The 22,007-nt window shown below is 45.0% G+C and overlaps 1 protein-coding gene across 1 annotated transcript in view; it reads right to left on the reverse strand.

The window, feature by feature from the left end:
- BMP5 (bone morphogenetic protein 5) overlaps positions 1-2,627 on the reverse strand; it is an 81,449-nt gene extending 78,822 nt beyond the window's left edge. The window contains exon 1 of the mRNA XM_053284491.1: positions 1,463-2,627. Coding sequence (XP_053140466.1) covers positions 1,463-1,946 — 484 coding nt within the window. The 5' untranslated portion in view covers positions 1,947-2,627. The remainder of the gene's footprint in view (positions 1-1,462) is intronic.
- Positions 2,628-22,007: the final 19,380 nt, after the last annotated feature.

Below are 22,007 nucleotides of genomic sequence, written 5' to 3' on the forward strand. Positions count from 1 at the left end.
TTTAAAGAATGCGGGTACGTTTTATTAATATATAATATTAACATTTTGACTTCACTTTGGAAGTGAGAGAGGCTAAAACAGTCCACAGATAACAAAAAAAGGAAAGATAACGTTAGGGTGATATTTGGAGGAAATATGAAAAATGAAACTCCTAGGGAACATATGTACTTGCTCCAACCTGCTGTTCTGAAATAGGCTTAAAAAATAAACATTTGTACATGCTTTTCAATTCAATTTGAAAACAGATACTTTTATGCTTTTTGAAGCTAATTTCTGTGGTTTGGTGCTTCAAGAAGATAAAGCATTAGCAACTAAGTAGCAAACTGCTATAGTGAACAGGAATTTGGAAGATATGCATCCTAAAAGGTATTTCAAAATGCATGCTGATGGTTAAAAAGTTCTCATGGAAAGTATTCTCATGGAAATCAAGAATTCATTATACCTGGTATGGCGGTTGTATGAAACTTATGAGTTTCTTTGTAACAATAATTTTAAAAGGTGAACAGACGTTGCTTAAAGCAGGGCAGCATACACAAGGCATATTATTTCATTTGAACTTAAACTGGATACCCATACGTATGGGATTGCTTATTACCAACATCCTTTAAACGACCTTTCCTATTAAAAGGTGGGCATGTCGTTCATCCTTTCATTATGGAATGGATTGTGTAACGATATTCCTCACTGAACCATTACATAGGTTTCAAAACTGTACTAAGTCTCTAAAAGACCCCAGTTGATTGTGTTTCTGATGCTAAATAAATATCTTGGTATTCATTTTCTCCAACTATGTGGATCCAGCAAAATCTTTTGGGTTTTTAAAAACTAGATCTATGATACCGAGCAAACTCTATGACAAAACTTTACGAATATATCTGCGGCTATAAAATAAAGGGGAAACAGGGCATCCCAGAAAATCCATCCTAGAATTTCATCCCAGATAGGAAAGACCACAAAACTCTAAATTGGACTGCACATCTATTACATATGAGAAGAAACCATCTGCAAACTAAAAAATCATCTCCCAACTTTGTCTTTGTTCCTCATACTCTATGACCTTTAAACCATAAACTGACTATTTATCTCTTGCATTTTTGTTTAAAACTTGAAAAGTGAATAACCTACCAATACACATAAGTGCCTGGTTTTTTTTTAAAAAAGATCCCCCCTGCCCCCCCAAAATGCAGTTTGCCTAAGGCTACAACTTTCATTACATCAACGAAAGAAAGAAAACAGAAGCCAGGAGCGGGGAGTTATAGAAACTGACTTTATATAAACAGTGAGAGAAACCTTTTTTTCATGGCCACCTACAAAGTAGCTAGTTTACCATTAGGACAACTTCACCTTGTCTTGTTAAAACACCTTCCAGGGACCAATCCTGCAATTTCAGGCCAGATTATAGGTTCTGGCAAGTAGTTTGTCAAACATAGCACAGAAATTTTTAAAAAGAAGGGAAACGTACCTAAATTGACAAAGCTCATGACCATATCTGCATCATTCAGAAAGTTGGTATCATGCAGACTAGCTAAGGGAGGGCTTTGCGTGGTCAACGGAGTTGTGCGTGATAATTGTATTCTCCGAGAGAATCCATTTGGAGATGCAGGGTATCCCTTCCTTAGCCCTCTGCTCTCTCCTTCCAGTGATCCCCTCAGCGAATATTCCAGTTCTTCAGTATCCTCTTCATTTGTCATAGCATTGTAGAGATCCAGCATGAAAAGGGGTGCAGAGGAAGCTTGTTTTCCAGGTGAAAATGGCCTGGGTCTGTGAGGCAAACCCAATATAGAGAGGATTTCCCTCTGGATCTCTCTTCTCTCATGGTTCCGCAACCTCCTGTAAATAAAACTGGAATGGACATGATTGTCCCCTATGCCTCCCTTAGCAGAACCCATGAAAATCCAGTAATTCCAGAGCAAGCTTACTAGAGCTTTTAGCACAGTTTTGTCCATTTTAAAAAAAATAAAAGACACAATAAATCAAAATAAAAAAATATTTCCCCACCCTGTTTGTTCTATCTCCTATGAGGTCTGCTTTCCCAGTGACTGGAAAAAAAGTTGAACTGTGGATTATTACCTAGTCTTCATGTCAACGTTGTCATCTCCGCACATAACATCTTGATGATTTTATTTCTCCCCTTATTTAATATGATAGAGTGTGTCGGGCTGAAGTTCTTTCTAAGAAAGCTGAAATTCAGACTTCCAGTTTTCCACTGTTGCTATTGCTTTTTCTGCATTGATGGAGCAGAAGACCAGATTTTGGTCAGTTGATGTAGGCATTCCTGTATCAAACCTTAAAACCAGAGTTTGGGTTGTGGCTGTATTAGCAAGAGATAATCTTCAGGCACACTGGCATTCTCAGAGTTATCTTCTCCTGCTCTGGTTCCTAATTAATTGCCTAACACTCTTCTCCCACCTTGCACTCTTTCCTGAATCACAGCTCTCTGCCTTGATCTGCAACTTGGTAGTGTAACATCTATATTTCCCAGTAACCAGCTGAGAGCTTTAACATCTTTAGACTCGCCTTAATGTCCAGCAGATCTGAAACATGTACCAAACACTTCAAGGCCTTTCCCTGAATGCACTAAGAGGAGGAAAAAAAGAGCCCTTCTGTAAATCCACCCAACCTCTTTCAGTTCCTTAACTGTTATTTCCACCTCTAGCAGGCAAAAACATAACAGCTCCCTTCAAGAGAGATCTAAAAGCTAATGTAAGCACAACCCTGCTGGGAAAGAAGAGGCTTCTCATTGTAATTTGAAACTGGCAAAGTGAGGGGGGAAATGGCTTAACCCTTCTGCTGCCAGACAAAGCTGTTTCCCCCCTTCAGTTTACCGTTCTAATAGGGTGAAATAATGACCCCTTCAAAACAATTGTGGCAGTATATATATATAACTTAATATATGTATATAACAGATGCAAATGGTTTCAAAATCCATAGCCCATAGTGTATAATATTTAATGTTGATGTATATAATATTTGATGTGTATAATATTTAATTATTTTTAAAAGCTCCTCTCTTTATACAGTTTAAACAATTAAAGCATGTTCCAACCAAAATTAAGTATTTTAATGTCCGATTGATTTCACTTTCCTAACACAGAAAGGCACAATCCAATTAAAACTAAGCACTGTTAAGTCACACTGATTTCCAGTGGGGATTTAGAAGCATGTTTAATTATCCAGTTGAAATCAGTGGTTGACATCAAGAGCAACAGAGCACTTGCAAAATGAGCACACTTGCAGAAGTGCAAACAGTTATCTTAGTTGCATTAAAAGGCGGGGGGAACTGTGCATGAGTACTATAGCGCCATAGCGTTCTTGTGCACTAAAGCAAATGAGATGTATTGCACAAGCACAACTGGAGCACAAACTCCCAACTAGGGATTTGCACAACACGGATTTTGCATCTCATTTCGAACTCAAAACAAAATGCAGACGGCTCAAATATTTCATCGAAACAGCGGCTGAACCGGGTGTTTCAACGAAACAAAACTCAAAATGTTTCAAGTGTTTTGGCCATAGGGAACAATGGGGAAGCACCTAGGGACACCAGCGGGTTTTCTGGTAGGGCATGATAGGTGCTACCTACCACCCAGACCACAAAGGAAATGGGCAAGTGAGTGGTTTTAAACAGATTTTTAACCTTTCCCCAAAACCCACATAGGATCCTAGGGGAAAGGATCCTGTGGGAAAGGTTAAGAATTTGTTTAAAATCACCCACTTGGCCATTTCTTTTGTGGGTTGGGTGGTAGGCACAGAGTGCACACAAGTTTTGCATTGCAATTTGCAATGTATTTTGCAACCCTGCCTTGAAAAACACTGCAGAAGCACACAGTAAAAGAAAATCTGTCCCTCCCAACACAGAACACACATTTCAAACACAGTCCAACAATGGCAAAAAAAAGATCACTGTACCAGAGTCTACTGCCAGCCACAGAGGCTGCACGGCAGTAATATCATTGGCACAAGTTGGTTCTCAGCAACAACAACAACAACAACAAATATTTATATACTGCTTTTCAACAAAAGTTTCAAAAGTGGTTTACAGAGAGAAATAATAAATAAATAAGATGGATCCCTGTCCCTGAAAGGATCTAAAAAGAAATATGATAGACACCAGCAACAGTCACTGGAGGTACTGTGCTGGGGCTCGATAGGGCCAGTTACTCTCCCCCTGCTAAATAAAGAGGGTCACCACATTAAAAAGGTGCCTCTTTGTCCAGTTAGCTGGGGTAGCACTAAAAGGTGCCTCTCTCACACAAAATTATGACTCCTTACTTCCTAGCATTGCAACAGATGCCACAGCAGTACCCTCAGCAGTGCATAGCCATAAACTCAAGTAGAGCAACTTCAGTCACATTTTTTGACTGAGTACACCTTGAAACGCAGATTGCAGAACAGAACAGAGCAGTGACTGAAGCACAAGTTAGTCTCAAGGCCAGACATGGAGCTCATCACAGCAATCACCAGGAAATATTGCACAGAGAGAGAGAGAGAGAGAGAGAGAGAGAGAGAGAGAGAGAGAGAGAGAGTGAGAGAGAGATGTCAGTGTGCATTTCTCACCACAACACTATCTCACAACCGAAGCAAACCACAACTCAAGGAAGGCAGACACCCAAGTTCTGCCTTTGTGAATCTGAGATCCAGCAAAACCAGATAATTATAGCAGCAATAACACAGCATATTACACTCAGTGCTGAGAAAACCACAAAATCAAATCTCCATTGATTTCTTCCTCCTCTCCTAATGTATCCTCTTCAAGAGAGGTACATTATAAGGGCTTTCTCTGCCTCCCAGTCCTTTTGAATATATTTTGAAACTCCCTCCTTTTGTATTTCCCCTTCCTCCCCCTAGCCAATGGGGGCACAGTTGCCCATGACAACACTTGATTTGTATGATAACAAGCCAACCAACAACCAGGGAGATCGCAAGCCTATCAGATACCAGTACCAGAAAAACAACCAGCCAGGAAAAAACAGGCCTCCAAAATAGCTCTCAAAATGTCAAATTGTTTCAAATCACAATGGGGTTGTTTTGTTCCGAGCTCAGAACAGGCTCTTCATTTAAAGGGCATTTTGTTTCAGGCTTGAAACACTTGAAACAGCCTGTTTTGAGTCGAAACATTTTGACATCAAGACATCTTGCACATCCCTACTCCCGATTTAGTGCAATCATTTTGCACTAGGTCCAACATTCTCCCTCAAGCACTCCCTTGCTTTGGAAGTCAACCAATGGGACTTAATAGTGTTTAATTTAGTGGTTTGCACCCTTCCTTGGTTGAACATTTTTTTCAAGCATGTGAATATTATTTTTTACTCAAAACTCATTTTAAATGGTAAAATAAGAATTATTGATTCAGCTATGGAACTAATTTTGGGGATTTTAGCAAAACTCAGAGAGCCACTATTACACAAAATATTGAATTTTTAAGTTTTGCTTGTTGTTGGACCTTCAAAAATAAATAAATTCTGAATTCAGCTCATGGTGGCAGCTTTCACACAACCACCACAGTTTATGCTAAGCAGGGAAGTAATTGTGCATGAAGACCTCTCTGTCAGAAATAAATGGAGTCTAACAGACTGATCTAGAAATGACTTGCCTTCAGTGTGCATTGAAATGAAGGTGGCATGGCCCACTTAAATTTGGAAACTGAAACTCAAATCCAGAATCAAGATATCCAGGAAACTGACTCATCACAGCCATCAGGGCTTTGACCACAACATGGCAAGCTCCTTATACATATTGATACATATTAATACAAATTTACATTCTACCCTACTCCACAATCAACCAAAGACAGCCATCAAGAGAACTGCTATCATTAAGATTATAAAACAATAAAACCAACATCCTAAATAATCAAATATAAAGTACTCCCCAGTACAGCCAGAGCAGTTAAAATCAATCTCAATTAGTATAGCCCAGATGAGCAGCGGCTTGCCTGTGGCCTGCCTGCAGCTTGCCCAGCAGCTCCGGGGGTCAGGCACAGGGAAGTGCCACCATGCAGCACCTCACCCCCCAGAGCCCCAAAAATGCATTGTGCAAGGGCACGGTGCATTCCTGGGAGGTACCCCTCCCCAAGTGTGCCCACTGCAGCTGCAATCAGCTGTGGCAGACACAAGATCAACAAAATGCAGTTAAGGGAGTGCTCACTCACGTAACCTCATTGAATGAAGAGGCAGGTTTGCTGCCATGTGGCCACCGGGATCAGGTGTAATCCTGGTGGTTCACACGAGTGTGCAAAACTGGGCTGGGCTTCCTTAGCCCGGTTTTGCACGCTTGTGTGAATAGCCTCTTGGTCTGTCACCTGATTTTAAAAGTTGGTTAATCAAATTAGTTTCAATTTATGAATGGCTATTAACCAATTAGAGCTGCATACATCTGCATATTATTAAGGGCCATTTTAGATTCACACTACATGCAATTAAGTTGGGGATGCACCGAGAACACGCTCACCATGATGTCATTAAAGGATGTGCCGACACATTCTGGTGTTGAAACACCCTGATACATGCACTGGATTAACATAAATCACTCTTCTACATGCACTAGAAAACCCGCTACATGTGTTAGAAACCCCTAGAAAACAAATGGGGAAGTGGGGGCTGTGTTCATCTAAACCGACCATAAAACAATAGTTAAAAACATATTTTCTTTGTTTTTAGATGGTACAGCAGTGTGTTGCAACAGGCACATCTTAAAAGAGGCACTGCTTCCTAGGTGAGAAAGAAACTATCAAAAGTAGGCTTAGTGGAGGCCTTCTGTTGGAAGGAAATGTCAATGCTGTCAATGCCGCATCTAAAAGGTTCTGTCATAATCATTGCTGCTGACCTAATCTCTGAAAGAAAAAGCACTCAAAGAGACGGGTCTCACGATCAGTGAGACCCACTTTTGCCAGGTTAGCGGGGAGAGCAGGCTGAGCAGAATGTGCTAAGCCCGCTCTCCCCGAAGACGAGCAGGGCGGGATCCCTGGGCAGCTGGATCGGCCACTCACACGACTCCCAGCTCCATGATGGAGCTGGCGGGGGCTGAGGAGTTTGGGGACCTCATGGCCCCCGGAAGCTCCAGTATGCCCTGCGTGGGCGTGCAGGGCATACTGGAGAGACTCCCAAGCCGAGACGCTGCTTTTCAGCCTCCCTCCGGGGGTCTACTTGTGAATAGCTGTGGCGCGGAGCCGCACTGCAGCGACTCACGATCCCAAAAACCGGATTTGCGGAGTGCTCACTCCGCTAACCCGGTTTAAGGGGCGGGCTACTTGAGCAGGTTACCCACTCAAGAACCACCAGGCTCGCAGCCGATTTCTCAAGATTGTAGAAAATCGGGCTAGTGGAGGCTAGCCCGATTTTCTACAATTGTGTGAATAGCCTCAGAGTCTATCAGTGACTACTAGTCATTAAGGCTATAATGGAAATGTGAGAGTCAGGATACCAGTTGCTCAGAAGCAGCAGTGGGAGAGGGCTATTGCCTTCATGTCTGTTTAGCCACTGTTAACCAACAAAATGGTGGACTTGATGAATCTGTGGTCTGATCCAACAGGGTTCTTCTATTGTTCTTGTGAATCAGGACGTTAAAAGAGAATCAAAGTGGTAAAGAGATTCATATGGGAGCAGACCTTCATGTGGAAGCAGATGTCCCCTTAGTTATGCAGGGCCCAAACAGTTTAGCTACTTAGTAAGCTACTTAGAAATCCTGACACTAAGGACATAGAAGCCTAGATACATGTAAAGGAACTAAGGCTTCTGGCCTCAGTTAACAATATCAATAGGATTTTTTTTTAAAAAAAAAATCTTATTGAAATCTTATTTCAAGAGCTAACTAGCTTGTTTTCTAATTGGTAATGGTAACTTGTTTAAAATACATACTGAAGCTCTTCTCGCAGTCAGTGAGAAGAGCTTCTTCTGGGTCTGTGGGGAGAGCGGGCTTACACCTCTCTCCCCACAGATGATCAAAAAGCAGCCCTGGGCAGCCAATGTGGCTGCCCACATGACTGCCGGCTCCGTCACAGAGCCAGTGGGGCTGTGGGGATCGGGGGCCCCATGGTCCCTGGAAGTTCCAGGATGCCCTGCACGAGTGCACGGGGCATCCTGGAGAGACCCCGGTCAGAAGTCTACTCATGTGTCACTGCACGCCGCTGGCTGGCCACCAAGGAAGGAGAAGCAGCAGCCCAGCCGGCTGGCCACAAGGGAGGTGAAGTGGCCGCCCGGCCGCCAAGAGAGCACAAAATGGGGCTAAATGCTAGGGGAGAACAAACTGGGGCTGAAGAGGGGGACACAAAATGAAGACGGGGGAAACAGGGAGAACTAGGGGCACAGATGCTCTGCACCAGGTCAACTAGTATAATTAAACTTCATTTCTTCTTACAAGTTAAAAGCTGAGATATTTATTTCATCCCCTAATCCTAATAAACAGAGCTATCACTTTAAGATCAGTTAATTTCAAGCAAAGCTTGTTTGGCTATAGATAAGAATAACCCTGCTGTTTTCAACACAAAGCTCTCGCATCCTGTTTCCAACAGTGACCAACCAGAATGCCAGTGAGAAGGCCACAAGAAAGGCACGAAGGCCCAACCAGTTGTTACTGCTCTGATTTCCTGGCCATGATCTCCTGTTGCTTTCCTAGCAACTGGTATACTGCCTTTGAATATTGAGGTTTCATTTAACTATCATGGTTAATAAAGAAAATATTGATAAAATAATAAAATGAAATAATGCAAAAGAAAGGAATTGGAGCTCTCTGGAAGCTTATGAACTATCTGCTGTCTAGAGAAAATTAGTTTCATATGTTGCCTTCAGGTCCAGAAGATGAATACTTACATAACTAGTCTATGTAGTATTTACTGTCCTTTCAGACAGAGGGGAAAATAAGACGGTGAACTAATCTTGAGCAATCTATCTGATACACTGTTTACTTAAATTGAACATTCCCATCCATATTTTGCCTTTGAGGCCCAAAGGAATTCTTATAAATTCCAATCAGATTCTTCAGATCTACTTCACAGGGACATGGATATATGCATTGTACATATGAAGCCATAGTCCTTACAGCTATGCAACGTTTATGAAGCCACCAGTGTCAAACCACTTGTCCATCTAGTCCAGTAATGTTTCCTCTAACCAACAGCAACTCTCTGAGGTCTCAGGCTGAGAGATTTCATAGCCTCATTACTAGCCATGGAGGGAGGCCAGCGGCAGTCTGGGTTCTGCTGCTGCTGCTGCAGCCCCCTTAGCCCCACCTCCACGTCTGACATCAGACATGGCAGCATGGTTTAGCTCCCAAATGGGGCCCCACAACCCTGTTTGGGAGTTAGATCAGCCAGCGCAGCATTTGCAGCACAGCCAGGAGTGGCTTTCCCTGTGAATGCAGCACTGGCCGGTTTAGCTCAAAAACAGGACCGTGCGGCCTTGTTTGGGAGCTAAATCATGCCCCCCCCCGCATCTGACATCAGATGCAGAGGGCAGGTCTGGGGTGTGGCCTCTGCGGGGTGGCGGCCTGGGTTCTTTTAACCCATCCACTCAATGGCGGCTCCTCCCCTGCTCCTAACTTTTCTGCCGTTTTTAGAGTTTTCCTCCTAGTGCTCAGGGTAGTATACATAGTTCTCCCCCCATTTTAACTTTGCAATAACCCTGTAAGGTGGGAAGAGTGACTGACCTCCTGTGAGCTTCATATCTGTATGGAAATGTAACCTGGGTATCCTTAGAATGACATCACTACACTGCCCTGGTTGTTAGCTGGAAATCATAAATGCCAGCCCCTGAATCGGGAACATTTTGCAAGCAAAGTAGGTCCTTCGCCATTGATATATAGCCCAACCCTCTGTATGGTATCTAAATGTGGAAACTTGTCTTTCACAGTGTATTTTGGATTTGTTTCCTTCAGATTTATTACATCTTCTTGCACTAACTTTTATTTTGGATTTATGGTCCTGCTATACAGACCAACAGATGTGGATATGTTTATCTATGTTAACAGTATTTGAATTAATGCTGAGAAGAAATAACTTCTTCAGTCTGTTTTATGTAAATCAGAGTTAATTAAACTGGGTAAGATTATTCCAGCATAAGCTTGTTTTATAGGCACTATTTAAAGTGTGTGAAAAAAGAAAACAAAAAAGTACTTTAAACTGAAGTCTCAACCTGTATTCTGATCTCGATATTAGGGATATGCATAAAAACATAGGAAGCTGTTTTATGCAGAGTCAGACCATTGGTCCATCTAGCTGAGTACTGTCTACACTGACCGGCAGCTGCTCTCCAAGGTTCCAGGCAGGAGTCTTTCCCAGCCCTACCTGCAGACAGGACCTTTGGCATGCAAAGCCATAGTCCCATCCTGTAAGAAATGACCGGAGATATTGTTATGGTATAGAAATTTATTTTCAGATGTTTCTCCTTGGGAAGAATCCTGAAATACACTTCAGATTTCACTTAGTGTGAAATTTCAGTGCCAACCCTATTTTGGACCCAAATCATATTGCTGCTACATCTTAAAGGATCTGGGACACAGTGGCCCAACAGATGCCTCTGAGAAGCCCACAGGCGAGAAGTGAGGGCATCCTCTCTCATCACTTCAAACTGGCCCAGTTCTTCAGCCTCCAAGCCTGAGAAGCTAAGTTCTGGAGTGAGTATATGATCAGTATCCTCCACGATGAAGATAGATGCAAAGAACTCATTTGGCTTCTCTACAATCTCCTCATCCTCCTTAACAGTGGCGGAGGGAGGCCAGTGGTGGATTGGGTTCAGCCTACCACTACGGCCCCCTTAGCCCTGCCCCCTGCATCAGACGTCAGCGTCTGACATCAGACGCAGGGGGTGAAGGTTAATCATGCCTCCTGCATCTGACATCAGATGCAGGGGGTGTAATTTAGCTTGCAATCGAGGCCACGAGGCCCCGTTTGTGAGCAAAATTGGCCAGTACAAATCAAATATCTTTATTTCGGTCAGCGACCAGCATAGAATTGGCCAGTACTGCATTCGCAGCATTGCCAGAGTGGCTCTCCCTGCCTTGAGGCAGGGAGAGCTGCTCCCGGCCACGCTGCAAAAGCAGCACTGGCTAGATTTAGCTCGCAAATGAGGCCGTGTGGCCCCATTTGCGAGCAAGATCGGCCAGCACCAGATTCACAAAAAGTAGGGAGAGCCTTTAAAAGGCAGAGAGAGCCGCTTCGGCTGCGCTGCAAGCACGGCACTTTCACAAATGGGACCACGCAGCCCTGTTTGCGAGTTAAACCACAGCCCACATCGGACACTGGGGGTGTGGCTGGAGCATGAGGCGTGGCCCCTGAGAGGCGGCAGCCTGGGTTCTTTGAACCTGTTCACACAATGGTGGCTCCGCCCCACTCCATCCTTAATAATCCCTTTCACGCCCTCACACTCCAAGGGTCCAACTGCAGGGTTTCTGCTTTTGATAAAGAAGTTGTTGTTATTCCCCTTGACACTTCTAGCTATATGCTTCTCAACCTCTCTTTTTGCATCCTATTGACGCCTTGCATTTCTTTTGCTAGAGTTTACATTCCTTTCTGTTATCTTCATTTGGGCAGGACTTGCATTTTCTGAAGGAAGTCTTCTTCTCTTTTATAGCTCCCCTGACTCTACTTGTTAGCCATGCTGGCAGCCTCCTGAACTTGGTGGTACCTTTCCTCCTTCTTGGTATACATCCCAATAGTGATGTGCACGGTCCGGAGAAGTCCGGACCGGCACCGAAGGGGGGCCTTGTTTTTAGGGCGGGGAGGGCTTGCTTAGCCCTCCCGCCTCCTTGCCCCCGCCAACACCCGTATTTAACAGTATAGGGGCTCTGGAAACCAGCCGCCCCCCCCGCCGCGGCGAAATAACCCCCAAAGCCAGCCAGCCAGCCCTCCCTCCCTCCCAGCTAGCTGCCCGCCCACCCACCCACCCACCCGCTCGCTCACCCGCTCACTGGATAAGAAATGAGAGGAGCTCCGGCACAGAGCTCCTCTCGTTCGGAAGGCCTCCTGCAGAATGGCGGCTTGCGCGCGCGCGCATGCGCGCGCCGCAAAGCACGCCGTTCTCCGGAGGCCCGGTCTACCCGCTGGGAAAGGGCCGGGTAGACCGGGCCTCCGATCGCTGAGTAGACCGGGCCTCCGGCGATCGGAGGCCCGGTCTACTCAGCGATCGGAGGCCCGGTCTACCCGGCCCTTTCCCGGCGGGTAGACCGGGCCTCCGGAGAACGGCGTGCTTTGCGGCGCGCGCATGCGCGCACGCGCAAGCCGCCATTCTGCAGGAGGCCTTCCGAACGAGAGGAGCTCTGTGCCGGAGCTCCTCTCGTTTCTTATCCAGTGAGCGGGTGAGCGAGCGGGTGGGTGGGTGTGCGGGCGGGCAGCTAGCTGGGAGGGAGGGAGGGCTGGCTGGCTGGCTTTGGGGGTTATTTCGCCACGGCGGCGGCGGGGGGGGGCGGCTGGTTTCCAGCGCCCCTATACTGTTAAATACGGGTGCTGGCGGGGGCAAGGAGGCGGGAGGGCTAAGCAAGCCCTCCCGCCCTTAAAGGCATACCCCCCACCCGGACCCGGACCAGGCAGGGCCGGACCGGTCCGGCAGTTCGGCCATTCTTTGGAATGGCCGCCGGACCGGTTCGGGCACACCGCTACATCCCAACTGAGCTTCTATTATTGTAACTTTTAATAGGTTCCATGCTTTCTGGAGTGATTTGACCCTCCTGATGTTCCCTTTCAGCTTCCTTTTCAGCAGTCCTCTCATTTATTTTTTTTAGAATTTTCCTCAAGTTCTGAAGTCCAACACATCTGTGTTCTAAGGCACAGTCATTTAGCATGACTTAAACATGCTTAGGACCAAACATGCTCGAGGCTAGTATCAGCTCAAGGCCTTTAGCTGCTTGAAACAAATCACGACGTGCTGCCTCACACCCCTCTCTCATGCTGCATGATCCCTTCCTCATCTTTTCCCCTTGCCACCCCTCTTCTTTCCTCTTTCCCCTCATCAGCCTCTGCTTCCCTGGGCACACTTTGCCTGTCCCCCACTCACTGCCACTGCTCTTATTCTAGCATCTGAGTGCTTCATCCACTTGAAGTGGGTCTGTCTGTTATCACTGCTGCTGCAGCAGCACTGACCAGCTCACTGATTCACTTGCTCATCCCTCCCAAACGGCTCATACACTGTCTCCTCAGGACCACACATGTCCACTTTGCATCTTCCTTTCAAGCATCCACCAAAGGTCCCTTTCCTTAAAGCAAGCTTAGCAAACTCCAACTCTTCTATGGGATGTTGGCATGAAGGAGACAGTGGGCAAGTGTGGTTCTGGGAAGCCAGTGCAGCAAGCAATGGAGGGATGGGCAAGCAAGTCAGTGAGCTAGTTAGCCAGTGCTGCTGGAGCAGTGGTGACAAGAGGCAGACTCCAAAGGGGCCGATGCACTCTGGTACAGTAAGAGCAGAGGTGGTGGGTAGGGAGATTGGCAGAATATGCCGCAAGAGTGGGAGTTGAGGGGGAAGATGGGAGGAGATGGGCCGCATCTGTGGCCCAGGGGGTTGGGGAAAGAGGATGGAAGCAGAGCAGAATCTGCAAGCTCTGGCCTATAGGGCAGGGCTGGTAAGGCAAACAGAACGTGCCCTGGGTTCTGAGGGGGCGGGGAGCCAAGGCAGTGGCAGCAGAGAGAAGGAGGGGCAGTGGATCGACAGCAGTTCGATGAGGTGACAACCACAGCAGGGGCCAGGGTTGGGCACTTGCACTTTCCACTTCATGGCACATTCACTGCCTGGGGCAATCACTTCGACTTGCCTTACAATGGAGGTGCTCTTGGTCAGGACTCAGGTGTATCAATTATCGGATGTATTTGTAGCATTCCACTGTACAAGGCCAGGGATGACTACTAGGGGTAGCAAGGGGTAGCGGGTACTCCCCCCCCTTTCACTCCCCTATCCACTTGACTGGAACTTTATAGCCAAGTGTCAGTTAATACAGCTGTAGTATATTATGTTTCTATAGCTTGAATTAATTATTTTAAAAGGCTTCCATTGTTTCAGCAGCAGAAGCCAGGGCAGTCAGGTAGGTAGGAGACACTTCCAGCCTTCCAGAAGCCAAGTCAACTGCTTAGCTGCCTTCCTGCCCCGGATCTGGGCTAGGTGAGAGCATATGTGTGGAGAGGTGCAGGGTCACCTCATCTGCAGATTTCAGCTGGGCTGCTACTAACCTCACTTCACACCCAAGTCTTGCCTGCCACAAACAGGAAGAGAAAACGAAACTGAAAACCAAACTGGAAAGTTTGGCCTCATCCAAAAAGACAATATTTTCTAAAAGGAGTTTGGTTAATTTTCTGAATAAGTTTGAAAACAGCAAGGAAGCTTTGTTAATAAAGTAAATGAAAGGTAATAAGGTAATTAACAACATTAATTTTCTTACCTCTAAGTATTTAATTTATAGCAAAAGTCCCACTTCTATAAAAATGTTCTTTGCAACCTCTTTACTCCCTCAGGCTAGTTATTCTTGAGTCATCCCTGTATGAAGCAGAGGAATTGATGGTGTTTCTGCCCTAAAGTAGACAATATCAAGAAGACAAGTCAGCGGTTCTGTAATTTCTGTAATTTCTGTCCTATCAGAGCAAACAACTACCAAATAATGAATGCCTGTAAGAGCAACTATGTCATGTGAAAGCAGAAAGTTCAGTTTTTTATTACTGAATCTGTTATCCCTGTTAATGGAACTGGCCCTGGGCTGTTTGGTCACTACCCCAATAGCTTTGTGGGGAATTAGCTCTTAAGGTGGTCATTTCCACCAGTTTTAATTTGTGTCATTGAATCTTGCATTTGGACTCAAGAAACAACTGGATTGAGGCAGAAGAATATGGTTCCAGAATCAAAAGAATAATTTATTTGATAAAGGAGAATTGTGTGGTTAAAGCAATTAAAAATACATTTTTAGGTAAGTCTACCACTATGAGGCGTTTTAGCTTAAAGTCTAATAAAAATACGTTTCCAGGTAAACCAACTGGAATGAGCTGTTTTAGCATAAAGTCTGGTTTGTATGAGATCCCAGACAAGCAAGAGAAAAGAGGCTTGAGAGATGAATGCAAAGGGGGTTGAATTTTAAGAAAGGGGAGCAGAGATAGTTTTGGGGTCCAAGGAGGGGTGAAGGCTCATATTCACCTGATCTGGGCAATGAGGCTCGGGGGCTCCTGGGAGGAATGCAGAGTCTTGCTCCTCAGCATGATAGAAAGCAGGAGGGGTATAGAAATTATTAATAGAGGGAGAGGTGCCCACGAGAAAGGTTTCTCCGTGGGTCCAGCTTCCTATGGGTGTGAGGCAAGCTGGATGGATTGGCACAAGGACCAATCCAGATAGTGATTTCAAGCTCTTTGTAGGTTGTAGGAGAGCAAAAGCAGTGCCCAATGGAATCCCAAGTATAGCCTACGAGGGAGCAAGAACATTGCTTGTTGGAGTCCAAGGTGGCAAGATGGAGTCCAAAGTAAAAGGAATGAGGGAACACACTGGGTCATGGAACTGGGGGTACTTGTATCCCAAAACGTGCCTTGACAACACATTCCTACTGTCGTGCTTTGCTGATTAGCGGGTCCAGGGTGGGCCTGGGCGGAATGCAATGTGTCTGATCATTCTTCCTGGGTGTAACAATGTGGGGATCGCCTTTTGTGTACAAGGCTGATTGTGATGAAAATCAGAGTATGCAGGTACACAAAAGTGCATGGATGGGCTCTCCAGTAACCCTATCAATAATTTCAATGGGTACACCCTTAGCTCTATGTCACTGACTCTCCTGTTTGTGATGGGGAGAACATTACCTAGAACACCCATCTCCTGGGAGAATCCCCCAATGCAGCACACTCAGCATGGTGGGATTCCTGGAGACTGGGATGTGTCATCCTAGCCCTCCAGAGCTCAATCATCTGGGACTGTGTTCCATGCTCCCAGCGCACTTTTACTGTTCTTCTCGGGGGAAGGTCAGGTCTGCATCGCCTCCCCCCTACCCTCCTGCCCAGTAGGTCATGTGAATAGCGCCAGTAAATATTTCCAGCACTAGAAGCAGCATGGAGAAGGGTTAATCTAAGTGAGGGATCAACAACATTTAGTTCAGGAAGCAGCTCCAAAAGCAGGCAAATAAAGAAGAGTGCCTCTGAGAATTTGCAACAAAAGTAGCAAAGCCCTGTGGCACCTCAAAGGCAAATATAAGCCTTTGTAGACTAGATCCTGTTTTGTCAGATTCATCAAATAAAGAGGACTTTCACCCATGGAAGCTTCTGCTACGTTAAATCTGTTAGCCTTTAAGGTGCCACAAGACTTTGTTGTGTTTAGACATGGGTCCTCTTCTGGAATCTGAGACTGTGCAGGGTGCCTTTCAGGTAGATAAGCCCCAGTGGCTTTTGAAAAAACAAACACACTGATTACTGATTTCAGTGAAACACTAACAGAGCACAGAGCCCCAGTGCACAGAGCCCCAAATCTCATCAGCCCCCTCCCTCCTACATCTCCTCTTGCAGAAAGGAAGTCTAGTAGTGGAGGCACCTGTCCAGGTATTATAATATTATAAACTTTTTTTAAAAGAGACATATGTAATTATTGGGGTGGGGGGTTATGATTGAATTTAATTATCAAAAGCGGGGCATGGACCAGGCGTCCAGATCTTTTAAGGACCTAGCAACACCCTTGGATGGATCGAATAGGATACTTCACTTGATTGCTTTAAAAAGTGGATTTAAACAATGGGTTTTAATGCATTCTTTCACCTGAACTTATCTTGCTGTGTTATAAACAAGTATAAAGATATCTTCATTTAGGGATTAAATTGGGTATGTGTGACATTTAATCAAAAGAAATGTATTTTAACTACATTTTCAAAATATAATTCACTGAGGCCATAATTTATATTTGAATCAGTCATTTATCCATCGTCATGCACATGGTCTCCATACATGCACAGAAGTCTCACAAATGTCCTCTATGCATGCACAGAGGATGGAACCAGGCCACCCCGGACCCGGCCCAGAGAATTTGGAGGAGTCGTGCTGCTGCCAGCTCCAGTACAGGTGCCTTCTCACCTCCCCTATTAGGGCTTTTTTAAAGGTAGGCAGGGCTCCTCCCTTTGCTTAAAAGAATCCTTATTGGATTCCCCTTTACAAACATGCCCCCCTAAAACCGCTCAACTGGTTCAGAACTGGTGGGACCCTCACTAAGCTCCGGATGCATTGAACAGCAGCCTATCCTCCCGAGCAAAGGCAGGGGCCACATGCCATTGTTGGTCCCTCTTCTACAGGCAGCTAACATCTCCCAGAAAGACCATCACAAGTTAATTTTCATTAGATCCTCCCTGGGCTGAAGGAGCAGCTGTGCAGTTGTCATGGGATAACTTTCACTGTTGCTCCCAAACTTGCACCCCACCACCCATCCACCCACCCACCCCCACGCCAGTAAACAGTTCGCCACTCCAAAATTATCTGCTGCCATTCTGTGTTTATCCCCACAGACCTAACTGCCATCTGGAAGTGCCCCTTTCCATTCTTGGGTATAATTGATTGTGCTTCTGCATGACTGTGTGGCCTTGAAGTTAATGCAAGGGCATTGCTGCCAGTCCAGAGAGGAAAGGGTGAAGATGACTTCGCCCTGCTGAAGGTGGCTATCAAGGCTGAAAAGGCACAATCATGCTGGGCATGCCCCTTCAGAGATCTGGGCCAATGGCAGCCACTGTAATGATGTCCTGATGCCCTGCCAGCAGTATGGTGACGGGAGTGGCCTGTGGTTTGCTGGGATTCATCCTTGGCAGACCAGGAAGAGGGATGGGCTCTTCTGCCCAGAAACCAGAGGTTCCTGGACCGCAGTTGGACAATCATCTGTGGTGCAATTCTCGGTTTCGGTAGTCAACTCACGGTTTCACAATATGTCCAAAGGTGGCCATAGCAAAACACAACCTACAGTTAAAAAAACCTGTAATCACTGTCCTAGATGACACTGTAGTTCCATCATGGCGTAATATCCAAATCCTGAGAGACCTGACAAGATCATAACATTTCCTGGAAAACATGTTCAAGGTTACTTCACTGCTGCTTTTACTTTCAGACCATCAGTCAAAAATGGCAACCTGTTTGTTTTAACTGTTTCTCTGCTGACCAGAGACATGGTTTATCTGTTTCATTGCAGCACCAAGGATGTAGCTTAGAGTCCTAGCAGTGACACAGCATCTGGGTCTTGAACATAGTCACATAAAAGTATTTACGTTGTGGTGCTTGGGGTGGAGGGTTGCAGCAAGAAAGCAGGGATCCTCACAGGTGCATCACATGGCACCTCATATTGTTTCAAACTTTAGCAGGGCTGACTCCAGGTTTCAGGCATCCCTGGCAAACCACCCACCATGGGCTTCCTCTTACCTGTGTGGGCCCCAAGAGCCCACCACTACCCAAAGGCTAAAAACACAGAGGTGGTCCCTGGGATCAGGTGTGAGCCCTTCTGAGGGGCCTCAGCAGCTGTGCAACAATGCCAAACCCTGATGTTGACTCTGACCTTTTAATATATCAGAAAAGGTGAAACAACACAGCATGTGAATTTCGTTAACTGTAGGGCCAGAGGCAGATGGCAATTTCCACCACCACCACCCGCCCCCACAGGGCTGAAACTGGTATGATGGATGCATCACTGCTTGTGATGATAGAGAGGTATCAAGCACATTCAACCCACTGTCATCACAGGTTTTTGGTAGTACGCCCAAACCCATCAAAATCTGGGAGTTTTCTTATTAACATGCTATTAGATGTTTCCCACAAAAATCAACATATAACGTGTGTATGTGTGTGTTTTGTCAAATATCCTGAGGTACTTCTTGATTGAAAGTACTAATCAATCAATCAATCAATCAATCATTTAATTAATTAATTAATTAATTAGCTGCAGAATTCACAAAAACCATATGATTCATAAGCAGCCACATACCCCAAATCACTATAATATTTCAAAATAGCATGCATAAGTCAGAGACCTAAGCAAGGATGTTTGATATGTGCAACTCTGGAAACATTACTAAAAGGGGACAGGGGGAAGAGAAATCTGGGGTGGGGAGATAAGAAAAAAGGTGTGTGGCGGGTGTGGGGGTGAGAGACCAAGAGGCTCAGTATGAAAAGGAGAGATGAGAATGGGGTGAAAGAAACTGCTATGGACATGAACAAAGAGCCCCTATTATATCACCTTCAACTATATTAAAAAACTCTCCTCTGAGCAGCATAAGTGCTCAGGTTTGGTTTTCCATAGCAGAGGGGAAAGCAGAGTCAGTTGGCCTGCTGGACACAGCTTTAACTGCAGCTGCAGCAAAGTCAACTGCTCTTTCTGCTGAAAGAACTGCAAAGGCTCTTTTCTGGGTGAGCTGCCCAGTCATTTGCAACTAGCAGCATCGTAAAGGTCATAGAACTATCACTAGCACATCCGGTACTCACTCACTCACCCCTATGATGCAATAAAGCAGGATTGCTTTAAATATGGAAAACTAGACGGGCGGGAGGGGGACCTCTAATTTGTTTACAATGGTTTCCTGAAATAGGATGATTCATGGGGAAAATCATTAGGCTCTCTCTTTCGTGTTCTTATGTTGACCTTCAATTGCTCACAATTAATGATTCACTCAATCAACAACATCATCATGCTGCTGTGATTTGCAAGCTTTGCTAACTGAAGAGACTCCAGTAATCCTCTTTGGTTTATTCTAAGGCTTCGATTAGCACAGGAATTGCACAGTGGCAAAATGTAAGGCATTTGGCTGGAGGAAGCATTTGTAAGTAGCAGCAAAAAATGTTGATATTTGGCCTAACCACTTCTTGAGCTCCAGCTGCAAACGAGTACCTGTTAAAGTCATTGTTCTTTGGCTATACCATTTCCTCAGGCACATCTGTTTTGCTCCAGCCCTGTCCTTATTTCTCTCTCAAGGAGTCACACTCGGGTTTCCTAGGTCTATCTGGGTTTTATCTTTGTATACCAGACAATAGGGTAGGTTCATTGTTCATTATGGAAAAGTGATTTGTATATGTAAATATATATATATATATATATATATATATATATATATAAAAGCTATTCATATATGTAAGTAAATAACCATGGATTGATTCCTAATTTGCTATTATGTGAGTGCAACAGCTCTGGCATTTGCTAAAGGGTCATAGTGTAACCCGGAGTGTATGTCAGATGGGGAGTGGATCCCGACTCTGCTTTTGTGCATGGTTAGAACTAGAATGCCTCATGCAAGATTTTCCCTTTGGGCATTTCTGTTATTGCTTGTTATTAAATTGTCTATGAGGTATCCAAGATAAAGGCTGACATCCTAATGGCATACTACTAAAAGTGGGATAAGGACTATACAACAACTCTCTGTTGAGTATTATTACTCCCAAATATTGCAAATGGGGAGACTGGGGCAGAGTGGTTTGCCTAACAATACTTGGTGAATTTGTGGCAGAGGAGAACAATCATTTGGCTCTCTCTTTCGTATTCTTAAGTATGTTGACAGAGGTGACAGAAGTGAATTTCAAACGGAGGGCATCCTGACTAGTCATTTAGTCACTAAGCTACACCAGTTTCTTTAATATGCTCTCTGCCCTAGGAACAGGATGGGAGAGCAATTTAAATAAACAATTTGTCTTCTTGGTTTAAGACCTTTGCTGATAAATTTCAATCCAGTATAATTTTTTTAAAAAGAATGGCTATGTTATAAATGGCTTAAAAATTGGCTTTATAATGGAAATGGTGACAGACTTTACTATGGCAGCACCAGCAGGCGCCAGTATAATTACAGTCTTTTCAGGATGTAACTTACTACAGGCTCCACAGCAGAACTGGGTTACTTGGTATTTTAATTCAGAAACCTGGATTTTGTTTGTCATAATTGACTATTATGCTGCCCCTTTTTGCCAGGACACTCTTGTAAAAGCAAATCTTGCCTTAAGTGGTCAATCACTCCTGTTTAAAAATTGTAAGCAAATGAAGCATTTTGAATGCATTGTGGGAGCTCATTATCAGCTGTCTTTCCAGGTATGCAACCAGATCAATATTTTTCTCAGTGAAGTTTAACATTCTACTCATTTGGCATTAGAAGATTAAGGGGTTGCAGAGAGTATGAGATCGGGCTCAGAACTTCAAGCCGTGGCAGAAGGGTCCCCTTGCTGTGTCTCTGCCCCTACCCCTATGAGAACATACAATCTGTCTGATCCAATATGTTGGCTGCTCCAGCTGGAAGACCTCTTTTGGGAAGAGGTATTTTCCAGAACTGAATCTGGTTCAAAGAATGTGCTCTGCCCCAGAGCTGCAGCCCCTCCGCTGCAAAAGCCATGGTAGCTGTCACTTACGTGGCACAGGATCACATGCAAGGTGTTATTTCAAGGAGCAGAAAGGGGAGCAGGGCAAAGATAATCCATTGAAGCCCATCCTAAATCCTGTGGAGAGGTCAAACAGCTCCTAATTAGGGGCGTAGTTCAGTGTTCCTTCTAACAGGGATTCTCCCAGATGTTGTTGACTACAACTCCCATAATCCCCAGCCAAAGGCCATTGCAGCTGGGGATGCTGGGAGTTGTAGTGAACAACGTCTGGGAATCCCTATTAGAGAGAACAGTGGTGTAGTTCCCATAGAACCAGGTGAGACATGTTCTTGGGCTTCAGAGAAGGAGCCTCAAGGAGAGAAGGAGGCCACTGACCAAGTGCGCAAATGGGCAGTAGACCAGGAATAGGACAGGACAGATCATGCCATTATGGTTCCACTATGGTTCCACCAAAGGAAGCCATGTGCACGTGCGCGCACACACAGACATGTATAAAAGCTAAAACTACTGTATAAGGTTTTCCTTCTGGGGTCTCCTAGCAGAGGTTCCAAAGGCATGAAAGTTGTAGAAGTAGAGAAGATAATAATTAGGAATGTCTATTGTTGAGGGAGGGGAAAATGCATGGGTAGAGAAAGTGCTATTCAGATGGGTTGTCAGACAAAAGGGTACTACTATACCAGATCTAATTAACTGTCTTGGAGCTTGTCTTAATAGCATTTTAGGGTGTGTTGTTGCCCAGTTGCTCATGGTTTGT

This window comes from Hemicordylus capensis, chromosome 1 (assembly GCF_027244095.1).
Source record: "Hemicordylus capensis ecotype Gifberg chromosome 1, rHemCap1.1.pri, whole genome shotgun sequence".
NCBI lineage: Eukaryota > Metazoa > Chordata > Lepidosauria > Squamata > Cordylidae > Hemicordylus > Hemicordylus capensis.